Source organism: Amia ocellicauda, chromosome 16 (genome assembly GCF_036373705.1).
Source record: "Amia ocellicauda isolate fAmiCal2 chromosome 16, fAmiCal2.hap1, whole genome shotgun sequence".
NCBI lineage: Eukaryota > Metazoa > Chordata > Actinopteri > Amiiformes > Amiidae > Amia > Amia ocellicauda.
The window spans coordinates 4,073,158-4,099,907 of NC_089865.1; the positions used below are offsets into that span (position 1 = coordinate 4,073,158).

General features: G+C 39.1%; 1 protein-coding gene across 1 annotated transcript in view; it reads left to right on the top strand.

The window, feature by feature from the left end:
- LOC136711752 (inactive dipeptidyl peptidase 10-like) overlaps positions 1 to 26,750 on the top strand; it is a 103,984-nt gene that overhangs the window by 39,494 nt on the left and 37,740 nt on the right. Inside the window, exons 2-5 of the mRNA XM_066688207.1 lie at positions 11,431 to 11,542; positions 13,204 to 13,299; positions 21,572 to 21,666; positions 22,400 to 22,474. Coding sequence (XP_066544304.1) covers positions 11,431 to 11,542; positions 13,204 to 13,299; positions 21,572 to 21,666; positions 22,400 to 22,474 — 378 coding nt within the window. The remainder of the gene's footprint in view (positions 1 to 11,430; positions 11,543 to 13,203; positions 13,300 to 21,571; positions 21,667 to 22,399; positions 22,475 to 26,750) is intronic.

Below are 26,750 nucleotides of genomic sequence, written 5' to 3' on the forward strand. Positions count from 1 at the left end.
TCTTTTTTACGGTTCATTGTTCGAGGAGCGCCAATGAACGCGGGTTTGCAATGACATATACAACCTCTGTGAACAGCAGTGTTATAGTGAATGCTTGTGTTCACCTGTATGCTGCATTTTGTTCTCTTATTCTTAAATAACAAGAGATTATATGTGGATATATATGTTGACATATGTGTTTTTGCGTAATTTGTTATTATTTGGCGTATGAAGCTATTATTGTATTAGCTTATCTGTATAAACAGCACTCCAAGTCAAAGAGCTGTAGATACAATCCATTTTATTAACGTCTCCAGCAGATTTCTGTGATTATTATTATTATTATTATTATTATTATTATTATTATTATTACTATTATTATTATTATTATTATTAATAATAATAATAATAATAATAATAATATATTGCAAATTATGATAATCCCATTAGGAAATGCATAAGTCGACACACAAACACAGACAGTGTACTATCTATCTATCTGTCTATGTCTATGTATGTGTGTGTTCCTCGTTGAGGCCTGTGATAGAAATGAAACCGCAGTGACAGCTAATAAAACAAAATAACTTGAAATTGTATGTGAGACTGGGTACGGAGTTGGAGAAGTGTTAGTAAAATAGGTATCTTCCAGCTCTCATGCTGATGAATTGGTTACTTTATAAGAGGACTCACGGATTCCTGAAGTAATTGAACTCAATTGTCAGGAGACGCTGCACAGGGGGAGATTGAGAGTGTGTAAAAGTTCCCTGTAATTAAATGAATGTCTTACAGATGTGCTGTACCGCTACTTCATGTCGACGGATTCACTGCCGACCTGACGTACAATCTTCCTTCAGCACAACTAACTGTAGTTTGGACATGGAGCTCATAAATATTCAAGTGAAACACTGTGTGAAGCCTTGGGTAGAATTTAAAGCCAGTTGTATGATTTTAAACACGAATGCTTCAAATCTTTGCTGCAAATAAGCCAAGCATATTTATTTAGCCCACAGGCACAAAATAATTACTTTATAAATTAATTAAAATGAAATATGACTGTCTAACAAGTGTGATACTGACGCTTAGTCACAATGGTGCAAAATTAAATCACTTTTACTAGTGCAATATAGAGAGACCACAAGTTAATTTATCTTACAGTCTATTCTAATACAGATAACCGGATCTCTTGCAAAGCTGAGGTTTAAAATTATATTGCATTAATAATAACATGAACAAATAACCATATCCCAGGGGGTTCATATTTCACTAAACTATAGAATAGTGATGCACCAGTTTTCCATTTAATTGAATAGTTTAGTTTTTTTTATTATGGTTGTTTTTCTAACACAATACACACACATACACACACACACACACACACACACACACACACACACACACACACACACACACACACACACACATTTATATATGACTCTTAAACATTTTTTAACAGACCCACTTCTGATTGATGTACAGTTTGCACAATTACAGATACAGAATAGATTTCATTGGCATACAGTATCAAATATTTCATTTTAATTACACACAAACATATTCATAGCTGTCAAATGATTCATGGTTAATTGTGATATAGGAAACTGTCATTCTGGTGTGTGTTGTACTTTGTGCCTCCAAAACTTCTATTCCTAGAAGAACAACTGAAATTATAATGGATCTGAATGCAAAATAATGTGTCCAAGAAACCTATTTATGATGCTTTTGTAAGCATACATTTATTTCATATACGTAAATGAAATTGAATTGAATTATATAAGTCAGTTTCTCCGTCTTAGCTCTCTAGTGAAAAACTTTCCAGACAAGGTGAAGTCTGTGAACTTTTAAATATCACATATAATAAAAGATGTCTGAGACTCAATCAGAAAAGGAAAAAAAGAGACATTTCTTACTTGATATTGCATTATATAAGATAAGATTGCTATATTAATGCAAATCAGTATATATATATATGTTGTTTAAATAGTTTACTTCACTAGCTGACTGACTTTCTGAAGGTACAATGGCTATTTGATCAGCAATTCAGATCCTCCGAGAAGTGACAGAATATAATGTATTCAGTCCTAACCTTTCTACAGAATTTAATATGGTTATTTTCGATATAACATAAAACGTATACATGATCTGTTAATATGACTTTCAGGTTAAAAGCGACCATTAGCACATTGATGTCCATTCTTTCGCTAATGTGCGGAGCCCAGAATCACATCTCCCCTGAAATATGAAAGGCTATAAGCACTTATTTAACTCTGAGGTACAGAGTCTGACACTTCAAGGTCCTCCCGTGATTTGGGGGGATGGCACCGCTTTGAACGGGTTTTTGTGTTTCACTTCTTTAAGCCAAAGCCAATTAAGTTAAAACAAAGCATGGTATACATCAGCCTTGCTAAGTCCTTTATAAAAAGGCAGCAAGATAAGTATTTGCTTACCCTCAAGGTCGTTTGAGCCCATTTTATTTATCAATATAACTGATATCTGGCACCCACACTCTCAATTTATGTGTTGCGCTCTTTCCTTTGTTTCCAGATTAATGTACTGTGTTGGCTCTGATGGCCGAAGCGGTGAGTTAAGGAGTGGACTTGTTATTTCACTAGTTAAAGAGGAAGGTTTTGTGAATGCCGTTTTTGGAATTAAAACATATTTTGAGTCAGGATGTTATGTGCTTTGGGAACATGATTACTTCCCAGAAATTACAGTCAAGTTGAAAAGATAGATTGAGAAGTAGATGACATCTGTGCGCTTCTATAAACACTCTACTGTCATTTGGAGCAGCAGTATTCTATAGGGTCTATAGGAGTAAATCTGTTAATATTTATCTTCTCCTAATGATATATTGTTTTTCCAGGAATAAGATGACAGGGATTTGTAACTGAACTTTGATTTTCTCATTACATTACCCAAGGTACCTCACAAACATGGCAGATCTGATTTAAATCTGAGAAAAGCATGTTAACAACTTGTCACATATCATAACAAATGTATAGAAGTTGTTTTTAAGCAGCACCTTAAATGACTTTTGGTCCATGTATTGCTTTTCCTTTCTTAATAGTGCTTCTGTCGCAGCATCGAGGGAATTGGCTCTGATTTTTCTGAGTTTTGATGGAGGGCAGAAACAACAAACTGCAAATGATTTTACTATAATTTTCATTTGAACCCTTAATTCCTCACTATTGAATTCCATTTCGAGTGCAATGATTCGGTCACTCGTTTAAGCACTTTATTCAAAATCAAATTACATCACACAGACCACAACACCGAGGGAATGAGCAATAATGAACCAAACTGTAGGCAGAGCAGTGGATGTCAGATTGCGATTTTATCTTTTTCAAAGGCGCAATTGTAGAGCTCTTGTCAATGTATGCTGACAGGTTGCTCTATAAACAACTGTTATTTCAGGCTCCTTTGGGAGGGTTATGACATTGGCTCATAATTATACAGGACATTGACAGGGGTGGTGTAGTCGTAGTTGTAGAAACAGGGCGTAGACAGTCAAGGTGTTTCTATAAGAATCTATCTACCTCCCTGTCTATCAGTTTTGTTAAACACATTGCAGTGAGTTTGTTTTTCCCAAACATTTACAGTACAAACAATTATCTTGTTGCTTCAGTAGGAAATGTCTGTCCATGCCTGTTTCTGTTCTACACGAAGAAGAAAAGCTGTATCACAGTTTTGATCTTTTAAGTTTGTTTTATCTATTTTGCCACAGAGGTTATAATGATTCTTCCCCAGCGAGAGTGGGATCCGCAATTATCGAGCCCAGTAAGGGTTTTATCTTGGGTTTTCTTTTGAGTGTGGTTTTAAATACTTCATGGATTTTCTAGCTTATTTGTATGGTGTGTTTACATTAGTTTATAGCTTATATCATAATTACATTGAATGAGTTTGGTTTCCTTGATGTATATTTTGGATTTTAGCATTCCCCTTTGGTTTGTTAACGCTGGATCCCACGTTGAGATTATTTTGTATATTCAGGGATAGTATTTTAATCATGGCTATTTCAAATCTGAATAAAGGGTTCTTTTAACTTCTGTCTCCTTGATGTTAAATTGACCTGCTTTCCCTTTCCCAGACCTCCCTGGACTATCAGAGGTGGTGGCAACAGCATGTTACACATGTGTAGAAATTGTCTTTCATGTTAATTAAAAAACAGCAACAATATCTTGAAAATATAACATTGCGTGGATAGCATATAACCCTGGCAGCATGTGTATTGATGTGCTTGTAGTACTCGTGACATCAGAACTCCAAAGACAGCACTTTAACAGCTAGTTGAACAGTTCTGGGAGAAACTTTGTCTGCCATTGTTAGAATGTCTTGTCCATTGATGGAAAATGTTACAGTACTCTTATATGATACTGAGTGTTGCTTATTACTGAATTATAGTACTGCTGTAATAGTCTTTTTGTCCTGTTTCTCCGTGACGTGCTTTAGCAGACAAACTGGAAGAACCCAAAGCCAACAATTGCCAAATGCCGTTTTGCTTTGTTGAATTCTGCATTCTGCATTCTACAAGAAGCATATAACCTTCTGTTCTTATTCTTGATCAGGCAAAACCCAATTACTGCACCCTGCATCTCGAAAAAGCACAAGACATCCACCTAGAAGAGATTGCTTTAATGAATAGAAATAATGGGCGCAATTACAATAGGAGTCTCTGGGAGAAAGACGGCTGAATTCTATCAAGACCGGCATTACTTGGGAATAAACGTATTATTTTCATTGTTCTACGATACGTTTCCAATGACTGCAGCCGAAATGCAATTTTCATATGGGAAAAAGTAAGAATCCATCTGATTAGGGTTACAATATGATATTTGTGAAACTAAATAGCAGTCTGATGATTAATAAAAGAGAGGAGAGAGGCATGAATGGAAAGCACGAATCAACATTAATACGCTGCAGAAATGAACCAGCCAGCAACGACATTGCATCTATTGTCCAAAGCTGCCTGAAAACATCGCTTATTTAAACTATTTCCTCAATTTGGGATTTCAATTATTTGTACTTGTTTTTTGTGTGGTAGTGAAATAAATGCAAGAGAGCGTTTTGTTTCCAGTATAATTGTTTTTGTGATTTGATTTCCTGAGTTTCATGGAAATGAAACCATAACGTTGTTGCATTGTTTGAAAGGGAGGCCTTTTTAACACCAATAATAGAATAGCATAATAGCTTGCTATGAGACTTAAGCCAAAGGGAGGGTACCGATTTCAATCCAGGGTCTTCTGTGGTATCAGTAAAGGATGCTCCATAAAATCAGACATAGCAGGAGTTTTCATGCAGTGTTTTTATCTCATGGAGTGGTTTTTAACTCACAAGTTTGGCGCGAAAACTCTTGAAAATCAGACTTACGGCCAAAATAAAAACAGTCCTAGAGAAGTACAGGGTTGATCCCAAATACGTCAATAAATGACATGAAAATGATGAAAATCCATGAAAAACACACCCATTTTCACATGTAAACCCATATTTCATGTCTAAATGCTACGTGATGTTTTTTCCTTTTTGATATCATTATGCTCACTATGCTGTATTGTTATGGGTCTGTTGTGCACTGTGCAGTACTGTACATCGTGTTGTAATCCTAACTTAATAAAACACTTGCAGCTCCATCAATGCTGTGAAAAACCACTTGGGTAAGATCAGTAAAACAAAGTATTAAACCACTAGACAGCTGCACACTGTTTAATATGAACACGTTGTCACATGACAGTCATGGATTTGGTGACCCCAGAGTCTCAGTATTGTTCTCACACATGTAAACCACACTATCTGCGATTTTCCTGCATAAACAGCACGAGAGCTGAACAAAGAGCTATTAATTCACTCCTTCGCTCTTATTTTGCATGACGTCAGCTAAACAGCAGCTCGTCCCGAGAGCAATAAACTAAAACCATGTGAACCCCAAGAGAGAGAGAGGGGCATTTAATCTGTGACTCGAGTTTATTGTCTCCAGTGAGGTCACCACACACATGGAAACTCCGCCATTGTGATGTCATTTTGTGCACTCTGAGAAATAAAAATAGAGTAAATGTTTGCTAAATCTTCCCTGCAATCCATTCTGCAGCTTCTCCAAAAGGAAGAGGAGAATCTGAATTAAACTAGCCATTCCCTCCTCCAAATCAATAATATTCCTCCTGGTATTGTTGTTCAAATGTTAATGGGTAGGGGGTTTATGCTTTATTTTAATGCGGACACGTGGTGCAGAGCTCTGGGGACGCAGCGAGATGCTGCTCTTGTCTTCGGAGTCCTACTAATCAGAGCGGCTATTGAGCTGGAACTGTGACAGCATGCTACATCTTCAATTACTGAGATAATGATGAAGGGACAGTAACGGAGAAATGACTAAGCAGTTTATCATTAAATTATTCCTAATTTCAAAACTCATTAACCGTAAAAGAGTCTAGAATCTATCTGGTGAGACCTGAAGGACATAAAGCTGGAATTACGGCCACACTGTTGCCCTAATTAACTAACAAAGAAATAAACAAGCAAGGCAATGTTTTTTTGGGTTTAAATGTCTCATATTTTGAGCTCTAGAAAGACACATCAGTGTGAGGTGTTTTATTAAAACATTTATTCTACATTTGTAACTTGTCTTATATTCTTCTGTCCTGAATTGTTCCCAAAGATGATAAATTAATAGTGTAGTCCATCTGTGGCATCACTGCTGAAGAGCTGTATTCGTTTGCTGCTTGCCAGACCACCTGTTTTTTTACAAGCTCTTATTTCCTGGAGAAACGCATTAAACACATAAGAGACCGTGTTGAGTGACAATGATTTTGTCAAGGTAAGTTATCTGTGGAATCCCCTGAGATAATGTTTTCTCCAAGTGTACATATTATTTGAATTGGAAAGAGCTCATTCTCTGGTGTTCGACCAGGACGTTTAACACAAAGGCTTAAGTTCTGTATGCATTTTCGGTTCTGCAGCTCTCAAGCATTCAGTTTCGTTATCCGTTTATTGTTTGCACATGAAGACAAATAAAAAAGATCCAACATCAAACATGTATACAATAATCATAATACACGAAAGAGCTCCAAATGTTATAAACTGCTTCTCCAAGAGCCAGGCGATGATCTCCTCTTTAGTTATGCCAGCTGTATAAAATGTATAGGCACTCATCCCATTTCACTGTGAGAGCCATATAAATATTGTATTAAGATTTCAATTTCAACCTCTGCGTTTCACAGAACGGAAGGCCAGCACATTGTGAGGATAATAAAGAGACAATATTGGAATCTATTGAACTAAGCCTATGTTGATTTGTAATGATCCTTTATCGAGTTCAATTGTTGGGGGAGACGTTAACCGATGCGAATCCCAACTTAAACGGCAGGAGCTGTTTGAAAAAGTTTAGCTACAAAATGAAACCAGCTCAGTTTGGAAGGTCTCGGAGTCTTTGGCCTTGTTTGGGGGGTGAGACTGCAATCACAAGCTCTAGTAGGAATGGTGAAGTGTCCACAGCTTTGGTCTGATGAATTGCTGATCATATCTACTGCGTATACCTAATAAAATGTACAGACGCAGAGGCCCACGTGTCATGAATAATTCAGTGAGAGTTATTCATCGGGGAAGCCAGCGCTTGCTCTTCTTTGAATTCTAACATATAGGGAATATACAGTAGCTGGCAGAGATTGACATGAAGGGGTTAAGAGAGAGCACACACAGCTTTATTGTCATATTAAAGGACTTTCCGAGTCCCTGGTTATACCGTGCGACTCATAGCAGAGTCTGCCTGCCATCCATTAAATTCTTATTTCAAACACTTCAAAAAATTCATTATTTTCGTCTTGTTTTACTAATCTTAACAGCTAACATTCATTATCATTTATGGTTCCGAGCAGCCCTGTCAATATACAATTATATATTTCGCCAAGTGGTTTCGAAGAAGGGCGAAAGTGTCATATTCTAATGCACAGTGACATTTAAAAGCAATAAGTAAACTAATACAGATCGGATATATTTCCATGGAGCAGAGAAACAATGATTGGTGAATGATGTGCTTGTCAGAAGGCATTTGTAATTTTTTGGAGCTGGATTTTCCCTTTTTTTAAATACTTGCATGTCACTTATCTTTGTGTTTGTTTTCCTAATAGGAATATGATATAATAGGACAGTTTGTGTCACTAATGATATAAACCACTGTCTTCACTACATTTTAAAGTTAAGGTATGAAAGTTAAAAGTATGAAATATTATATTTTTGGAGAGCTGAACAGGTCCAAGAATGATAAGGATGCTTGAGGGAAGTGAAGCTCACAATTAATAGATACATTAAAAAATGGAAGAAAAGGGGGGAAAATCATTGCGATATTTACCAAGGGCAAATTGCTGATTTGTACAGAATGGAGGGATAAAGAGATTACAAGTTTAACTCAACGTGATTAGACCCAAAGTCTATGATTTTACTTACCACTGAGGAACTGTCTTGTAGGCATGGTTCTGACAATGTTGAGGGGAAGTTCAGAGAAGGTAGATTACTCTATTTACAAGCTACTGCCAAGCTAAGTTGCATGAGAGAAGCAAGATGGCTGACGAAGGTGTTGCTATTCTAAATACAGAATGCAGACTTATACAGATGGGTGACAAATTAAAGGAAAAACCTGAATAAATGAGTGGAGGAACATAACGAATGCAGATCCTCCAAACAGGTGCTCTGAATGATACAATTAAGCAATTCACATCCTATCATGCTCTGTGGCATGTATACAAATGCTGAGCAGGCCCAGTTGACCTCAATTTTGGATCAAGATGGCAAGAGGAAAGGATATAAGTGACTTTGAAAGAGGGGTCATTATTGGGGCACAAATGCCTGGAGCTTCAGTCACAAAGACACTCAACTGGCTCGTGTTCTGGACAAGTGGGTGAGTGCATGTGTGGGACACCAAGAGAACGAGACAGGCCTGACTGCTGGACCCCTACAGTCAGGGGGTCCGGAAGCTCTGTTTTGCTGTGGGGGGCATTGTCCTGGCATGGTTTGTGTCCACTTGTCCCCTTAGAGGGAGGGTCACTGCAAATCATGACAGTTATTCTGAGTGATCGGCTTTATCCTATGGTGACACATTTCTCTCCTGATGGGAGTGGTCTCTTCCATCATGACAATGCCCCCATCCATAGGGCACGAGGGTCACTGAATGGTCTGATGAGTATGAAAATGATGTGAATCATATGCTATGGGCTTTGCAGTCACCAGATCTCAACCCAACTGAACACCTATGGGAGATTATGGACCGACCATCATATCTTATCTTTTGGAAGAATGGTGTCCCATCCCTCCAGTAGAGTCCAGAGACTCGTAGAATCTGTGCCAAGAGCATTGAAGCTGTTCTGGTGGCTCGCGGTGCGTGTCTTATATTTAGACATTGGAGGTATAGATTACATTCCATCTAGCCATATGGAAAGATCATCATTAATACAAATATGTAGCTTATGTTCTTCAAAGTCTCCAGCAATACCAGTGGAAATTATACATCAGAAATTAATGCAGAACAATGTTTTGTATGATTCTCTTAAATAATTTCATAGACAGCATCACTGACAATAAGACAGGGATACAAAATCCATCTGCCCACAGACAAAGGAGGAAAAAACCCAAACAATTAGACCATGCAAGAATAAACAGTGTATTTCCATTGAAACTACTCCCACCGCACAGCCATGATTGCCAGCTACCAAGCAGCTATTCGACAATTCACAACATAAGATTGATTCACACATAAAAGGCCCAGGAAAATGCTGCCAGATTTCATGGGTTAAAGACTCCAGCATGCTTATAGATACCAAGAGGATTGAATGGAGGCAATTTAGAAAAATTATGCTGATATCATTACCGAGTGCACTCCCCCCAAGACCTTCCCCCTTTATTGATTCATAATAACTACCGATTGTGGGGGAAAAGGTCTTGAAGAAAGTTTTTCAGTGCTCTGGGTTATTTTTTAATTAAATTGGTAATTAAGGCCTTTTAAAGGTAAATAATGCCATTAGCAGGAAGCAACATTAACAACACGTTATTTCAACATTAGTTGGAAACCCAGTGGAGCTCGTTTGACAAAGCTTTTAGTCAGTGTATGTTTTTTGTAATTTGTATCAATCGTTGAAACGCTGAATCAATCATGGTCTGGTGCACACGGGGATTAACAGTTAGGCTAAATCAGCTCTTGCGAAGTTGCCATTGGCCTCTGGGTAGCCTCTCTGATCAGTCTTCTAGTTTGGAGGGACGGCCTGATCTAGGCAGGGTCTTGGTGGTGCCACACACCTTCCACTTCCAATAATCAATCATTGACCGGCTCCAAGACATTCAAGACCTGTGATATGTTTTTACCCATCCCCTGATCGGTGCCTTTGAACAACTTTGTCCCGGAGGTATTTTGAAAGCACCTCGATGCTCATGGTTGAGTCTTTGTTTTAAGACGCACGACCCAGCAGAGGGACCTATGGGAAATGTTGGATTTCTCCTGAAATCACGTGAATCTCTACAATTTAACACCGGTAGAGGCCACTTAACTTGGTGTGCAATTTTTGAAGGCAATTGCTTACAGCTGAGCAAATTTAGAATTTATCTATCACAAGGAGGGTGAACACTTATCAAACCAAGCTATTTCAGTATTTTTATAACTAAATCTCATTTGAAACATTCAAGCATTTGAGCATCCTTCTGGGTGTAAGGCTTTATATTAGCGCAATTACTATTAATATGAAGCTACATACTTTTTTGAAGAGGCTCCTTTAAATCGTCACACGTAGCCTACAGTTTCAAAGATTCTGCTATTTAAAGGGACAAACAGATCAATATTGAGGATGGCTGTTGGAGAAACAGATGATTCACGCTCTCCTCACTTGACAGGTCTCTCTGCGGAGTCCCTGAGCACAGAGCCGACACCATCGGCACTCCTATCATTAGCACTGATTGTTTGTGAGAGAGGACTTTGATGCGTTTTGGTATCAGGATTTCTAGTATGTCTCGTTATCCGGGAGACTTTCCTACAAGAACATATATTGAATTCTTCTACGAACCCCAGTCTCATTTAAGCTCAATGATAATTTGCTATGGTCTCCCTATATATGGATTTCATTTCCATGTGCTCCAATTTAAGCCCCTAGATCAGTTCTCTGTATGTCATCAATTGGTTTGTTTCCATTTTCCCTTTGAAGGTCATTGATTACTTACTTGTTCTCCAGTGCCTTATCTGTTACTTACAAACATACTATATAGGTGAGGTGGGAAATCAGGGACTAGACTACAAAGAAGACAGACTAGCAACACTACAGAAGAAAATGTTTCTATCAGATCTAATTATTACAGAACGACACTGTATATTATTGGCGCTATTGACTCTGCAGTAACGGCAAAGTCATTAAGTTAAGACAAGGTCTGGAGGTAAGGCAAGTTCCCCGTTGACCTCATTACTAACCTCTTGTGTTCTTGCCTGTTCTGTAGGACCTGGGAGTGAGCAATCCGGAGAAGAACTGGAAGGGCATCGCCATTTCTCTCGTGGTCATTATAATCGTGTGCTCCTTCATTGCTCTCGCCATTGTTCTTCTGTCTAAAGGTAAGTGTGTTTCCGAGGAATAATATCAATATCATTAGTGGAGCCATTCATTGCCACCATAACAGAGCTGCACAGCCCATTGAATGCAAAACATCAAGTAACAAGTGTTAAATGATCTGAATTATAACATGATAAAGCATATGTATTATCAAACACAGACAGGCCTTCAAAGAAGCAACAGTCAGTACAAGTTCATAACTAACAGGCTGGTGTTTAAAATCATTTACAGTAAGAAACATAAGAAAGTAAACGAGAGGAGGCCATTCGCCCCATCACACTCGTTTGGTGTCCATTAATAACTAAGTGATCCAAGGATCCTATCCCAGTCTGTTTTTGAATGTTCCCAAATTGTCTCTTCAGCCACATCGCTGGGGAGTTTGTTCAGATTGTGACGCCTCTCTGTGTGAAGAAGTGTCTCCTGTTTTCTATCTTGAATGCCTTGAAGCCCAATTTCCATTTGTGTCCCCGGGTGCATGTGTCCCTGCTGATCTGGAAAAGCTCCTCTGGTTTGATGTGGTCGATGCCTTTCATGATTTTGAAGACTTGGATCAAGTCTCCACATAGTGTCCTCTGTTCCAGGGTGAAAAGGTTCAGTTCCTCAGTCTCTCAGTAAGACATTCCCTTCAGACCTGGAGTAAGTCTGGTTGCTCTCCTCTGAACTGCCTCTAGAGCAGCGATATCTTTCTTGAAGTGTGGAGCCCAGAACTGTACACAGTATTTAGACAGATAGTAGACAGACTTATTGAGAGATACTCTGCGCATAAACGGGTGCAGGAATTGACACACTGACTTCCCTTGCAGTGCTTTTGAACGCAAGGCATGCTTGTGTGTTACAGAAAGCAGATTTGTATAATAATCCTTCCCCACTTAGTTACTTATCAAATAAACCGTGTAACAGCTGTGTCTGTTGGGGAAACTGCTCCTTAAGCATTGAGCCATCTTCACCCATTTTAGACACAGGTTTCTTTATTGGTCTTAAAGACTTTAATCCTTATTTTCCTTCAGCGTCTCATAACCAAAATGAATCTAATTGGGATATCTTCAACAATGCACGCTGCAATATCCTCCGATGAATTTTGTGAAGTGTGTTCACAGTTTGAAGTGGTGCCTCCCAGAGAGACCCCGGATCTTGCTGAAGGATCCTGACATGTTTTAAAGATCTTTTAAGTCTGAGGAATTACACTCCCTTCTTCAAATGATCCCTTGTAGTTTACTGTAAATCCTCAAAAACCAGCCGATATAGTTGGTCTCCCCAGGCAGCATTGATCGCAATTTGCAATTAAGCGTCACTAGCTTCATTTAAATAGCTTTAGATATAGTGCACTGTAGTTCTGAAATCATTTTAATATCATGATTGTATCTGATTACACTGATGACAATATATATCTCTGAAAGACTCTTAATTTTGGCTTTAACCCGTGAATACAGTCCGTCTGAAGTTGCACATGTTCTTTACTTCACGTCTTTATGTAATACTAATAATAAAACCACTCACAACATATTTGTCATATTTGTTGAATAATTTATTGTATAAGGACCACAGTCATAGTTTTTCACACACTTAACATAAACCGCATCACATTAAATCCTGAATACGTTGTGTCTCTAGATGCCCGAGGCTCTGTCTCATGTCTGCTTTGTTTTCTTAATGAATTTTTTAGACGATGCTACAAAGTCGTTGGGATCGAGCTTAACTCTGGAAGATCTCCTTTCAGAGGAATTTACTGTTCACCACCCGGAGGCAAAGTGGATAAACGGTACGTGCTGATACAATAACTACAACACATGCATGTTAATCATAGCATTATGTATTCAATGGATTACTTAATCACCTTAATTAAATGTATCCCACCTGAAAGCCATAGAAATATTTCCCAAACACCAGTTGATTTGTTGAACTTACAAACATAAGAACAGGAGAAAGACCAGAGCAGGCTGTTTGACCTCACTACTTTGGTTGCTATAGGCTTTTTGATCTGAAATATATATTATATTATATTAATGTTAACATCATCAGAAAGGCATGCCGTACTTATTAGGGAAAGTGTTTTAATTTCAACTAGAGACCTCAGTTCCTCGAGGGTTAGGGTTCAACGTCAGAACTCATCAGGTAATGTTCATCAGGTATTGATGTTTTAATCCAGTGGTCTTCATCTATTAATTCATGAGGAATCACACCACCTTATTATAAAGTGTTATCAGTGTCTTTGTATTTCCCTAAAGGTCTTTATCCACAATAACAAACAATAACAAATTTAGCTGCTTTCACCGACCCAGATTAGCACTAGTCTTGGACTATCCAATCTTATTTGAGGTAGAGTAGGCCTGGACTAGTGCCCAATCGAGGTCTGAGAAACCAGCTGAATAAATCATAACAATCATATTCTTAGACTTACAATATCTGAGTCTTAGAAGCTCTCATTCCTCTGTAGCTTTGGTCTCATATTTAATTTGTAGAAAGCAATGAAAGCCAGTTAATGTGAGTAAGACAGAGACAGCTCTTGTTTAAGTTACTCCAGCCTTTGATGTAAATAATGTGAGAGGGGATTTCACATCATATTTAACATCTAATATCTTCATTTTTTAAGTCTGGCTTCATGGAGATACATTAATAAATTATCTCCATTTGCTTCATTTTACTAATCTGAACATCGGTAAATCACCATATGCCTGTGTGGGAAAGTATAATTTACTTGGCCTTCTTGTCGGGGGACTAAACACAATATTCGGTTTGGTCACCTCTATTAAACAAATTGGCTGCATTAATAACATCTGCATCCTTCACCGTGATGGATGGCATATCTATTCAAACAGGGCTGGTAAATACAGTCCATCTGCCAGTCGTGTCTAATTACAGAGGTGTAGCATTAGCAGAACCAACATTGTTCCTATATGTATTTTTAAACCTCTTGATTGCTTCTAACCGAGCTAAGCTGTGTTCTCCTAATCAAATTAACATTTAGATTCCACGATCTACATCTGTTTCATATGAAGCTTTCTAAATCCATGGACAAAGACGAACCTGTTGTCCTTCCTGATTGGTTGTGTCATCAATATCGCTCTGTGTGAAGCCGGCTTTGTGATTTGTATAAAAATAGATCTTTAAAAGGCTGTTTACAAACCAAAATCAATCTGTATGATTGTATATATATATGTATGTCTTTAATGCCTACTCTTCCCACTTTGTGGATATCTAAACTATTTACATCACTGCTTGGCCTCTACTCCTAAACATTTTCTGGAGGCAGAACTTGGATTGAAAATTAATGACCTGGATTAAGGGGAATTAATAGCGACACTCGAGCGCTGCTTTCTTCTGCTCTGCTAACCATGAGAGAGGGGTATTGTGGTGAAAACCCTCATAGATCAGAGTTTATTGTGAGCATATATTATTGTAATGATATCTGTCTGGACCGGAAGCCTTGAAGGGCAAACTGCTCTCCTGTTGTTTAATCCCAGACCGTGAGATCACGCAGAGTTGGCAGTCAGGTGGTGATGGTGCCGGCAGCCTCCTGTCATAGCGGAGTAATCCGTAAAGCCTCACTGAAGAGCACGACACATCTCGACACCATGAGAGCAGGGAAGGGAGCGCCCCTCTGGTGTGATCTTTGAACATTGAATAACAACCATAATTCCACAAGGAAGCTTCTGCTATTATTACTTATTTTGTTCTGCTGGTATCAATATTGTATTTGTAACACAAGTACACTTTGAGATGTCAGTGTTGCTGGTAAATGTTGGAGACACACTTTAGTCATAATTTCTCCAAAAACAAAATGCAAACATTTCCACCAGCTGTTACTTTCAGCTGTGAATCTTTTAATTAAGTCCATGACGTTTGTCAGCTGTGTGCTGATTGTAGAGTCCTGCTCAGCGATTATGTACAAACAGTCCTCAGACTGCTCCCTCAGCTCAGCTATCCCTACAATCAGATGCAGTGAGAAGAAATGGGAAAGCTAAGATTGTCCCTCATCGTCTCATAATGTCTACCCAGGCTGCTTCATCGTCAGAAGCTCCCGTTCTTCAGATCACATGGTCTGCTCATGTACATACACTCACCTAAAGGATTATTAGGAACACCATACTAATACTGTGTTTGACCCCCTTTCGCCTTCAGAACTGCCTTAATTCTACGTGGCATTGATTCAACAAGGTGCTGAAAGCATTCTTTAGAAATGTTGGCCCATATTGATAGGATAGCATCTTGCAGTTGATGGAGATTTGTGGGATGCACATCCAGGGCACGAAGCTCCCGTTCCACCACATCCCAAAGATGCTCTATTGGGTTGAGATCTGGTGACAGTGGGGGCAAGTTTATTACAGTGAACTCATTGTCATGTTCAAGAAACCAATTTGAAATGATTCGACCTTTGTGACATGGTGCATTATCCTGCTGGAAGTAGCCATCAGAGGATGGGTACATGGTGGTCAAAAAGGGATGGACATGGTCAGAAACAATGCTCAGGTAGGCCGTGGCATTTAAACGATGCCCAATTGGCACTAAGGGGCCTAAAGTGTGCCAAGAAAACATCCCCCACACCATTACACCACCACCACCAGCCTGCACAGTGGTAACAAGGCATGATGGATCCATGTTCTCATTCTGTTTACGCCAAATTCTGACTCTACCATCTGAATGTCTCAACAGAAATCGAAACTCATCAGACCAGGCAACATTTTTCCAGTCTTCAACTGTCCAATTTTGGTGAGCTTGTGCAAATTGTAGCCTCTTTTTCCTATTTGTAGTGGAGATGAGTGGTACCCGGTGGGGTCTTCTGCTGTTGTAGCCCATCCGCCTCAAGGTTGTACGTGTTGTGGCTTCACAAATGCTTTGCTGCATACCTCGGTTGTAACGAGTGGTTATTTCAGTCAAAGTTGCTCTTCTATCAGCTTGAATCAGTCGGCCCATTCTCCTCTCACCTCTAGCATCAACAAGGCATTTTCGCCCACAGGACTGCCGCATACTGGATGTTTTTCCCTTTTCACACCATTCTTTGTAAACCCTAGAAATGGTTGTGCGTGAAAATCCCAGTAACTGAGCAGATTGTGAAATACTCAGACCGGCCCGTCTGGCACCAACAACCATGCCACGCTCAAAATTGCTTAAATCACCTTTCTTTCCCATTCAGACATTCAGTTTGGAGTTCAGGAGATTGTCTTGACCAGGACCACACCCCTAAATGCATTGAAGCAACTGCCATGTGATTGGTTGGTTAGATAATTGCATTAATGAGAAATTGAACAGGTGTTCCTAATAATCCTTTAGGTGAGTGTACGTGATGAACTGCCTTCTGATGGGCTTTTAAAAAACTCTCCGTCCTGAAATCATTGGTCTGTTGTCTAAGCTGCGTATCGCGGCACCCTGGTCTTTTATACAATGTCCATTGATTCTTGAATCAACAAACAAATAAATAAATAAATAAAATCATGAGTGACTCCTCAGATTCCCTCATCGAAACACATTCTGTCTCTCAGGATCGATACACAACATTGTTAGAACAAAGTCATGTAAAGGTTATCACTCCCAACCACAGTCCCCTAATACTGAAGGCGTAATCAGAAGCCAATTTAGACTCTCGGCAACCGCTCTTAGGTATGTGATGGAATAAAATGGAGAGCAAATAATCAGACTGCATGCAGACTAAAGGACCACACAGAGATATATTAAAATCCCCTTTGTGAACCTATTTAACACACAATCATAAAAATTACTTTTAATATTAGCTCTGTGATAGGGAGACATTTTCTCCCTCAATAGATAGGTGGGTAATGAACACTCAGGACCCAATTCATTACAATAACACCAAACTCGTGTATTCTAAATTAAGGAAGACTCATCTGAAGTGTTTCTAAAGAACATCATATGGAAGATTACTCCCTTGGTTGCTGAGAAACTACATGGCAACAATAAGGGACCCCAAACTTGATCACAGACGTCTCCTTTGTTGTCTGTTCTTTGCACAGCCTTGGATGAAAGTGTTTTTCTAAGAATCAGCCACACAGAATCTGTACTGAACTAGGCAGACCAGAACAATGCACAGAGCTGAAAACTGTAGCTCTGTGTCAGCTAAACATACAACAATCAGCCATAACATTATGACCACTGACAGGTGAAGTGAATAACACTGATAATCTCGTTATCATGGCACCTGTCAGTGGGTGGGATATATTAGGCAGCAAGTGAACATTTTGTCCTCAAAGTTGATGTGTTAGAAGCAGGAAAAATGGGCAGCGTAAGGATCTGAGCGACTTTGACAAGGGCCAAATTGTGATGGCTAGACGACTGGGTCAGAGCATCTCCAAAACTGCAGCTCTTGTGGGGTGTTCCCGGTCTGCAGTGGTCAGTACCTATCAAAAGTGGTCCAAGGAAGGAAAAGCGGTGAACCGGCGACAGGGTCATGGGCGGCCAAGGCTCACTGATGCACGTGGGGAGCGAAGGCTGGCCTGTGTGGTCCGATCCAACAGACGAGCTACTGTAGCTCAAATTGCTGAAAAAGTGAATTCTGGTTCTGATAGAAAGGTGTCAGAACACACAGTGCATCGCAGTTTGTTGCGTATGGGGCTGCGTAGCCGCAGACCACTCAGGGTGCCCATGCTGACCCCTGTCCACTGCCGAAAGCACCTACAATGGGCACGTGAGCATCAGAACTGGACCACAGAGCAATGGAAAAAGGTGGCCTGATCTGATGAATCACGAGTTCAAGGTGTTGACTTGGCCTCCAAATTCCCCAGATCTCAATCCAATCGAGCATCTGTGGGATGTGCTGGACAAACAAGTCCGATCCATGGAGGCCCCACCTCGCAACTTACAGGACTTAAAGGATCTGCTGCTAACATCTTGGTGCCAGATACCACAGCACACCTTCAGAGGTCTAGTGGAGTCCATGCCTCGACAGGTCAGGGCTGTTTTGGACCTACACAATATTAGGCAGGTGGTCATAATGTTATGGCTGATTGGTGTATATTCAGTAAGGAGGAGCCTCTACTTAATTGGACCTTAATTGAAGTAACAATCTGCATAGATTTGATTTTTAAATGGTGTAATAAAATATTTGTTTGTTTATGCAATTCTATACACTTCCTACTGTTTAAACTAATGAAAAGGCTCTGATGTAGGAAATGATTACTTCAATTAAGGGTTAAATAAAGTAATTGAGAGTTCGGTTGGGTAGGGGCTCCTCCAGGACCAGGGTTGGGAATGACTGACTTAGTTGATTCGAACTGTTCCTGGTTAGTCCTTGGGACAGGAGATATCAGAGAAAGTCAGGATGCTGGTGGAGTTAGTGTTCCAGTAGGTGGCACTGTTTTTACTGGACCACACATTCTAAACCAGGGTCCCGGTATGCAAGGATGAGGCACTGTGTCTACAAACGTGACACCTGTTTTCATTAATTCACAGACTAAGGACTGGTCTAGAACTGTGGGTGTTAAAGATGCACTGGCATTGTTTACAAAGGCATGGGTGCTGATATAATAATGATTTAAAACAACACAGAATACAGAATCTGCATCATTCTAAAAATGATCACCTAAACTCATACGCCAATTAAGTAATATAGAGATAAGATGAACAGAAATGAGAAAATACTTGTTGCCTGCAAGTACACAACTTTATGAGTCTCCATCCAAGTTCCATGTTTGAATATGCAAAAGAACTGAGAGTTATTTTAAAGAGTGGATATTCTTTTTTGCATTTGTTTGGAGTTCACTTTCTGTTCCTCCTCATCGTGTTCCAGTGCAACATTTTCCTCTTAATAAGAAAACAAGGTCAATATTACATCAAAACTAACGTTGCTGTGCGTTTTCCAGAGCAGGGTTTTTTGTGCTAAATGATCTCTGTCTGGAGTTGTTATACTAAAGTACCATCATTTTGGTTTTAAACACAGCCATGAAATTGATGAAGCATAGTTAGGAGCCGTGGTTAATAGAATTGCACTGGCAGCAAATCAAGACCATTAACAGTATTTGGTCAATCATACCTGGTGAATAATACACAGTATAGTTTTCTGTTTCAGTATTTAAAGCCAGTTCTGTCATGAAGGGAGATACATTTTACAAGAGCTAACAAACACACAATTGTCTGAAATTCTAGTCATACACAAATATGGCTAAAATGTAGCATCAGCATTTACAAGCAATGTTTTCTACAAATGGCAAAATGGCAGCAATACTCGATCTGATCAACCACAGTGCTTTGGATGATTTAGAAGATCGCACTGGGGAATTAAATCCTTGATGGATGTTATCACAAAATCACCCCTCCAGAGGCAGAGGAGTACAGAGACATATTTCACATATTATTCAAATCTTGACCTGATATTCCCCTGAACAAATCAGCATTTGGTGGTTTAATAGTCTGTCTGTCATCATTAGCAAAACAACTAACTGTAATTCTAATTTCAAGGCTATGGGAATCTACAGTCCAGAAGTCTTTACTAATTATTATCATGAGTTTGATTATGATGAACATAATACCTCCCTGACCCATAGTAACTCTGAAATAATATATGCATACCAAGATGTATGTATGTATATATGTATGTATGTATGTATGTATTTAAGTGTTTGTTTATTATAAAGAAGAGTTGTGTAACACAGGTATTAAATACATGTGATAATTATATATATAATGTACTACTAAGGAACAGGTGTCTTTGCTTAATTTGAGCAATTGAAGATGCTCTTTTATTTTCACAAGAAAGTTTGATTTTCATTAAAAAGTGGTTGCAAATATGCATCCCAATTACCGCGTCTAACACCTGCTGCTCACCACTGTAACAGAAAAAAGTATTTTGCAAATCTTTAGACTCTCTCCGTACAAATTAACCTATTGTTCTCATCAGTAGCTCGACAACTGCTCTGGCCTCTGCTCTGGATACAATATGAATCAAAGATTTTGAGCTTGTCAGGTTCTCTTTTAAACTCCATTTTTGAAGTGTCATCCTGTCTCAAGCTCGGGGACATGACTTATTGAGTTGTTGTCCTCATGTGAATGGGATATTAGGGCAATATGAAGGAGGAAAAGGTAATTTTTGCCTTCCAGACACACTACCACCCACTGGATTTTTTCTCCCCTCCCTGTCGACCGCCTTATCGATCAACTCGCTGCTTCAGAATAAAGGATACAAGTGTGTCTTAATGGAAAAAAGTGTGGAAAAAGCCGGCAAAATAAATGTGCACAGCAGTGGCTTATTAAAAACAATTCTCTCATAAGATATCTGAATAACAACAGTATAGTATCTGCAATATAAAGAAATGAGATCGGCATGTCTCTAATTGTTGTTAGGATAAAATGCATGAGTCTAAAACATTGCATAACAATAGTAATTATAATCTCATGCAGCGCATTTCTTTGAATATGAATCACAGTGCTTTTGTTCCTGTTTCAGTGGCAATCCGTGTACTGTGGGGGTATTTAATAAACATTCAACCGCATGCTGAACACGAAAGATCAAATGCTTTCTAAATTAGATGAGCAAACCCTCCAGAGTTAACAGATAATGCATAAGTCTTTAAAACTCGATCATGTTTCATGCAAACCCTGGCAGGGAAGATGCATCATCCATTATTTGAAGTGTGTGGTTTTGAGTTCTCTCACATAGAAAATAAAGAGATGGATTGTCACCATAATTTTACACCACAAGTCATTATTATGATTTAATTAATTGACTGCAGGTTATCATATTCTTTTGTCTCCTAACTTGATATCCTTTTAAGTTGACATCAGTAGTCAGGTATTGATGTTTGTGGTGAAATCTGGTCTGTAATGCTTGATGCAAGATATTACCATAATGCAGGAATCCCATTTCTTGATTTGGATTCAGATTAAATCTTAATTAGCGCTTCTCTGCTGTCCCTGTTCATGATGCCATCTCTCGGCACTTTGGCAATGTTACACCTTGTAACTACTCTCTGTATGTATCGCTGATGAAGTGACTCTGCATTAAATTGGCTAAATCATCGGGGTGGAAACTGTCACGGCGCTTTCAACAGCACTCGTAATCATTTGTTTCTCCTTCTCTCAAGCAGACGACCAAATTGTTTACCGGAACAGAGACGGCCATGTCATGAAACTTAATTTGAAAAACAACCAAACAGAGATGCTTTTGAAAAACACCACTTTTGTGAGTAACAAGTGTTTAAGCAAGTGTAACATCAGATTTATTACTCGAGGCCCACAATCTGTGCACAGCTCTGCTCATATTCTGTTAATTCATAGACTCCAGATACAGTCATGGCTTCGGGCGTTAGACGGAGGAAAAGCAGCTCCAACAGATAAAACATTGCAGAAATTGTAGCTGGCACTTGGCTTTCAATTCTTGCTCTTTTGGCAGGGGCTGTAGACCAACAGAAGTATATGTGAAATAGTTATAGTTTAATGTAAATGTAACTACTCTGGTATTTCTATTTTTTATATAAAAATACAAATTATGTATTATGCATAATATTTCAGAGCCATTTAAGTACATATTTGAGTCCTATGCATCCATATATATTAGCTATTTAGCCTATACTATCTACAATTTAATCTCCCACCCCTGCAACATTGTTTTCATTTTTGTATTATTTAGATTTATGTATTTATTCACAAGTGCTAAATAGATGACAGTGTTATCTTGTATCATCAAGGTGTTACTTGGAGAAGAATGTTTGTTTCCCAATGAACGCTTTCTAGTTTACTTTATTTATTTATTGTCTGGGGTTTGCTTACCAGAAAATCTATAACAGACGATTCAAAATGTAAAATTTGGACAGGATATAAAAACGTTGCAGTAATTATTGATTGACTATACATCCAAATGAACTGAGTGTAAAATAAAATGAATTACAACTTTTACAACTTTTTTTTTCTCTTAGGTAACCTATAAAGCATCCAAGTTTCAAGTTTCTCCAGACCTCAATTTTGTGCTTCTGGCATATGACGTGAAGCAGGTAAGTAGGTTTCAATGAACCATGAGACGTCCATCAGCAACTTACTTTACCCATAATAAACTGAACAGTTATCATTTAAGTATATATACGATTACCTCAGTAGCATTAGCACGGGAATGTGGGTTTAACTGTGGAAATGGGCGTGTTTGTCCTGTGTTTTTGTCATGTTTACGTCATTTTCTCAGTATTTGGGTTTGACCCTGTCCTTCTCTGTGGTCGTTTTTTATTTTGGCCGCAATCCAGATTCTCCCAAGTTTTCCGGTCAAACACTGCATTTCAACTCCCCCAATGCATAACAATACATACTGACTGTTCATATGTGTTTTCAGTTTTGGTTTTCCTCTGCCCTCCCTAAACTAAGCACAGCCTAGGAATTAATTGAGTACATTTGCATAAATACCACCTATCAACATGAGAGGACCAGTACCTGCACAGTTTAGTGGAAATACAGCTGAGACTACAAATGAGCAATCTATTGTGTTTACTGTCACAACTGTACAAATCCTGTACAAAATCATACATGTTTAGCATACATTAAGGTTGCATGTATGTTACAACTGATAACGTGTGGTTAGGAATGTGTTGGAGAGACATTTTCATTTTCCTTTGCTCAGTGAGCTCTGAAGGCTGACTTTTAGGCTTCTTACTCAGAGGGAAATGTACACATCATCCCATATTTTCAAGTAGGAACTGGGAACCACACCTCTCGAATAAGCACTTGCTTTGGATATGGTTTTGTTTTCCTTTTTGTAAATCTTATTAAGAAGAACATAAGAACATAAGAAAGTGTCCAATCGAGAGGAGGCCATTTGCCCCATCGTGCTTGTTTGGTGTCCATTAATAACTAAGTGATCAAGGATCCTATCCAGTCTGTTTTTGAATGTTCCCAAATTGTCTCTTCAGCCACATTGCTGAGGAGTTTGTTCAGATTGTGACGTCTCTCTGTGTGAAGAAGTGTCTCGAATGCCTTGAAGCCCAGTTTCCATTTGTGTCCCTGCTGATCTGGATATTGTCAGATTTCAAGGCAGTTCAGTCATTCTCAGAGCTAGTGTATACAAGGAATAAGCCAAGTGAATTGCAGGAAAAGCTCAAATTACAAAGGTAGGGCCCATCAATGTGTGAAGGTCTTGTTATTCACAATTCCTTTATTAATATGACTTTTGTAGGAGTACATAGCTTTATCCAGCATTCCTTAACTACAGATGTGGGGGGGAAATGTCTTGGGTGTTTGAAGTCAACATTTCAATTACACTATAAGAAAAACAAGACAAAAGAGTCACTCTCACGCTGAATGCCAGTGGCAAATCCGACCGGAGCGCCGGAGCATTGAATGCCATTATTTCCATGGTAACATCTTTGACGATTTCTGATATTGCACTTCAAAGGAACGGAACCTTGACTTTTGTAATTTGAAATAATAGACTTAACATTAATTGCCCTGTTCATTGCAAATTCAGTGGGGGATTTGGTTTATGGAGAAAAATAAAATAAGAACTGAGCCGCGTTGTGTGTGTTACTGTTAAACCCATAAGGTGAAACAGATTGCAATTAGTCTGGGCATTTCTCACTGGTGCCCAGTGCTGACGGACACGGGCTAGATGTGACTTTGTTGGTTATTGGGTTAGAAGGGGCATAAGCTTGCCAGGAAATCATATCCACTCTTATATTTCTTTATAATATTATATACTTTTCTTCGTATGATTTCTGCAAGAGTTAGTTATCCCCGTAATTTTGCTGTCAATGAATCTAAACTACTCCCTTAGATGCAATATGGTTTCATTATTTATAAGAACATAAGAACATAATACAGTGTCCAATCGAGAGGAGGCCATTTGCCCCATCGTGCTCATTTGGTGTCCATTAATAACTAAGTGATCCAAGGATCCTATCCAGTCTGTTTTTGAATGTTCCCAAATTGTCTCTTCAGCCACATCGCTGGGGAGTTTGTTCAGATTGTGACGCCTCTCTGTGTGAAGAAGTGTCTCCTGTTTTCTGTCTTGAATGCCTTGAAGCCCAATCTCCATTTGTGTCCCCGGGTGCGTGTGTCCCTGCTGATCTGGAAAAGCTCCTCTGGTTTGATGTGGTCGATGTCTTTCATGATTTTGAAGACTTGGATCAAGTCCCCACTTAGTCTCCTCTGTTCCAGGGTGAAAAGGTTCACGTCCTCAGTCTCTCAGTAGGACATTCCCTTCAGACCTGGAATAAGTCTGGTTGCTCTCCTCTGAACTGCCTCTAGAGCAGCGATATCTTTCTTGAAGTGTGGAGCCCAGAACTGTCCACAGTATCCAGATGAGCTCTAACTAGTGCATTGTACAGTCTGAACATCACTGCCCTTGTTCTCAATTCTACACCTATATTCCAAGTCTTTATGAATAATTAAGATTTGGTTCTTAATTTTGGTAACATACACTTTAAAATCACATTAACAATTTCCTGTTTCCTATTCTTAGCAACTCTTTATTCAACAGAAGGCAAGTTTAGTTTTCCCCAGCTGTCCTTCTATAACAATTCATCCACAGAAATAATAAGAGCCCTGGATATGAAGTAGGTGACTGCCTTGTCAAATTACATCAGATGCAAAACAAAAACATTGCAGGGGAAGGATAATTGTCCATGTAATGCTTTTAACCGACGACTGGAACAGCTGCGTCCTTTTCAGTGCTGTTATCATCTCTGTCTTTCGGTGGATCACTAGGTGCTATCTGTTACATCAGCCACGTGGAAGGCAGTGTGATGTTTTGATAAAGAAAGGTCATTTTCTGTGCAAATCCCCCTTTGTAAATGTCACATATCCCAAACACTGACAGATGGCATTAGATTTCTTTCCCTTTTTTCTTTTCGGCGAGGCTTTGTTTTGTTTTCTCTTCAGATCCTCCTACTCGCTGACATTTCTGCACTTCAGTCGAGGTGAACTCGTAGCACCCCGGGCCGTCTCTCGGAGAAAACCCGCTTTATAATTCATGACATGTCATTAAAACAATAATGCATAAATAACGTTTGGTGGGAATTGTAGCTAAGGTTATAGAGAAACCAAACATCAAGAAATATGTTTCTAACCACTGAAAGCACCTGTTTGCACCTGCCATTGTAGTGCTTCCTCTCATTTTGAAGTACAAATCAATTTCATTGTTGTTAGAGACCGTCCTCTGAGCTCTGCCATGTTTTTGGCGTTAAACGTGTAAAGTGTAACGTATCCAGCTAAGCTGTACGAAACCATTATGAGATTATTACTCTCGTTGTTTGTGTTGGGGGGGGGGGGGGGTGAACTGGCGATTAACACGTAAAATGGAGCAACAGCTGCATGGATTGTGTGTTAATTAATCCATCATCTGTGGGAGGATCTGTGTTTCACCTGGCGAGAGAGGAAAAGACATTCTTGCTTCATTACAATAGCCATTTTCACTTGATTGCATAATTCTCATCAACTGACCACTAATGGATGGGAAGAGCAACGCACACAATCTCCCCAGTCCATTGTTTCAGTCTTATTAATCACACAATTGATGCATTCAGCTTCAAGGGTGCATATGTGAAATAAACAAATTTAAACTATACATATTAGCTACATGGACTTAATTAATTGACTGTCAATTGACTGATGTGTTTTTCTTTAACATGTAAACTGGGCTTCACAGGTAATAGGTGGATTGTGTTATATTTAGTTACTTTTACACTTATGATAGTAAAATGCATCCATGTGTTTAAATGACCTTTACCCTAGATCTAACCTACATAATTTAAATGCGTATTGATTAACTGAACCATGTTTATTATTTTTCAATGTCTTAACGATGCTGGTGACTCAAGGTGACTTACAAACCCTGCTCGACTTTGGCAGGACTTGCGTGACTCAGCTTCAGACCCTTTCAGTACCAGAACATTTTGAATAAAACACCAGGATTTCGGCTGAAGAGAGGAAGAAGTATTTATAAGTAATTGGCAGCAGTGTCAAAGGATTTATCTCTAAGAGGTCACTATGGCTTTTTTTAAACACGTCTCCGCCTTGAGCGAACGCAGTTTTAAAAAGAGCCCCCGGCAATTGCCCCCAGGAGTTGCTCTGTCTTATCAGCTCTGCATCCAGGAGCTGGTTCTGTCAGCCATTGTGCTTTGTGTCTGTCAGGAAAGGCATTTCCCAAAAACCTTTAGTGTCCCTAATAATCCTGTTCCCTCTCAAAGCTTGTCAAATACTGTATGGGGCACATGTCTCTGAGGGGAGATAATTGGTCTGTGATGACTGAGGATGTGTGAAGGTGTGCTACACAAAACGACACTCTCA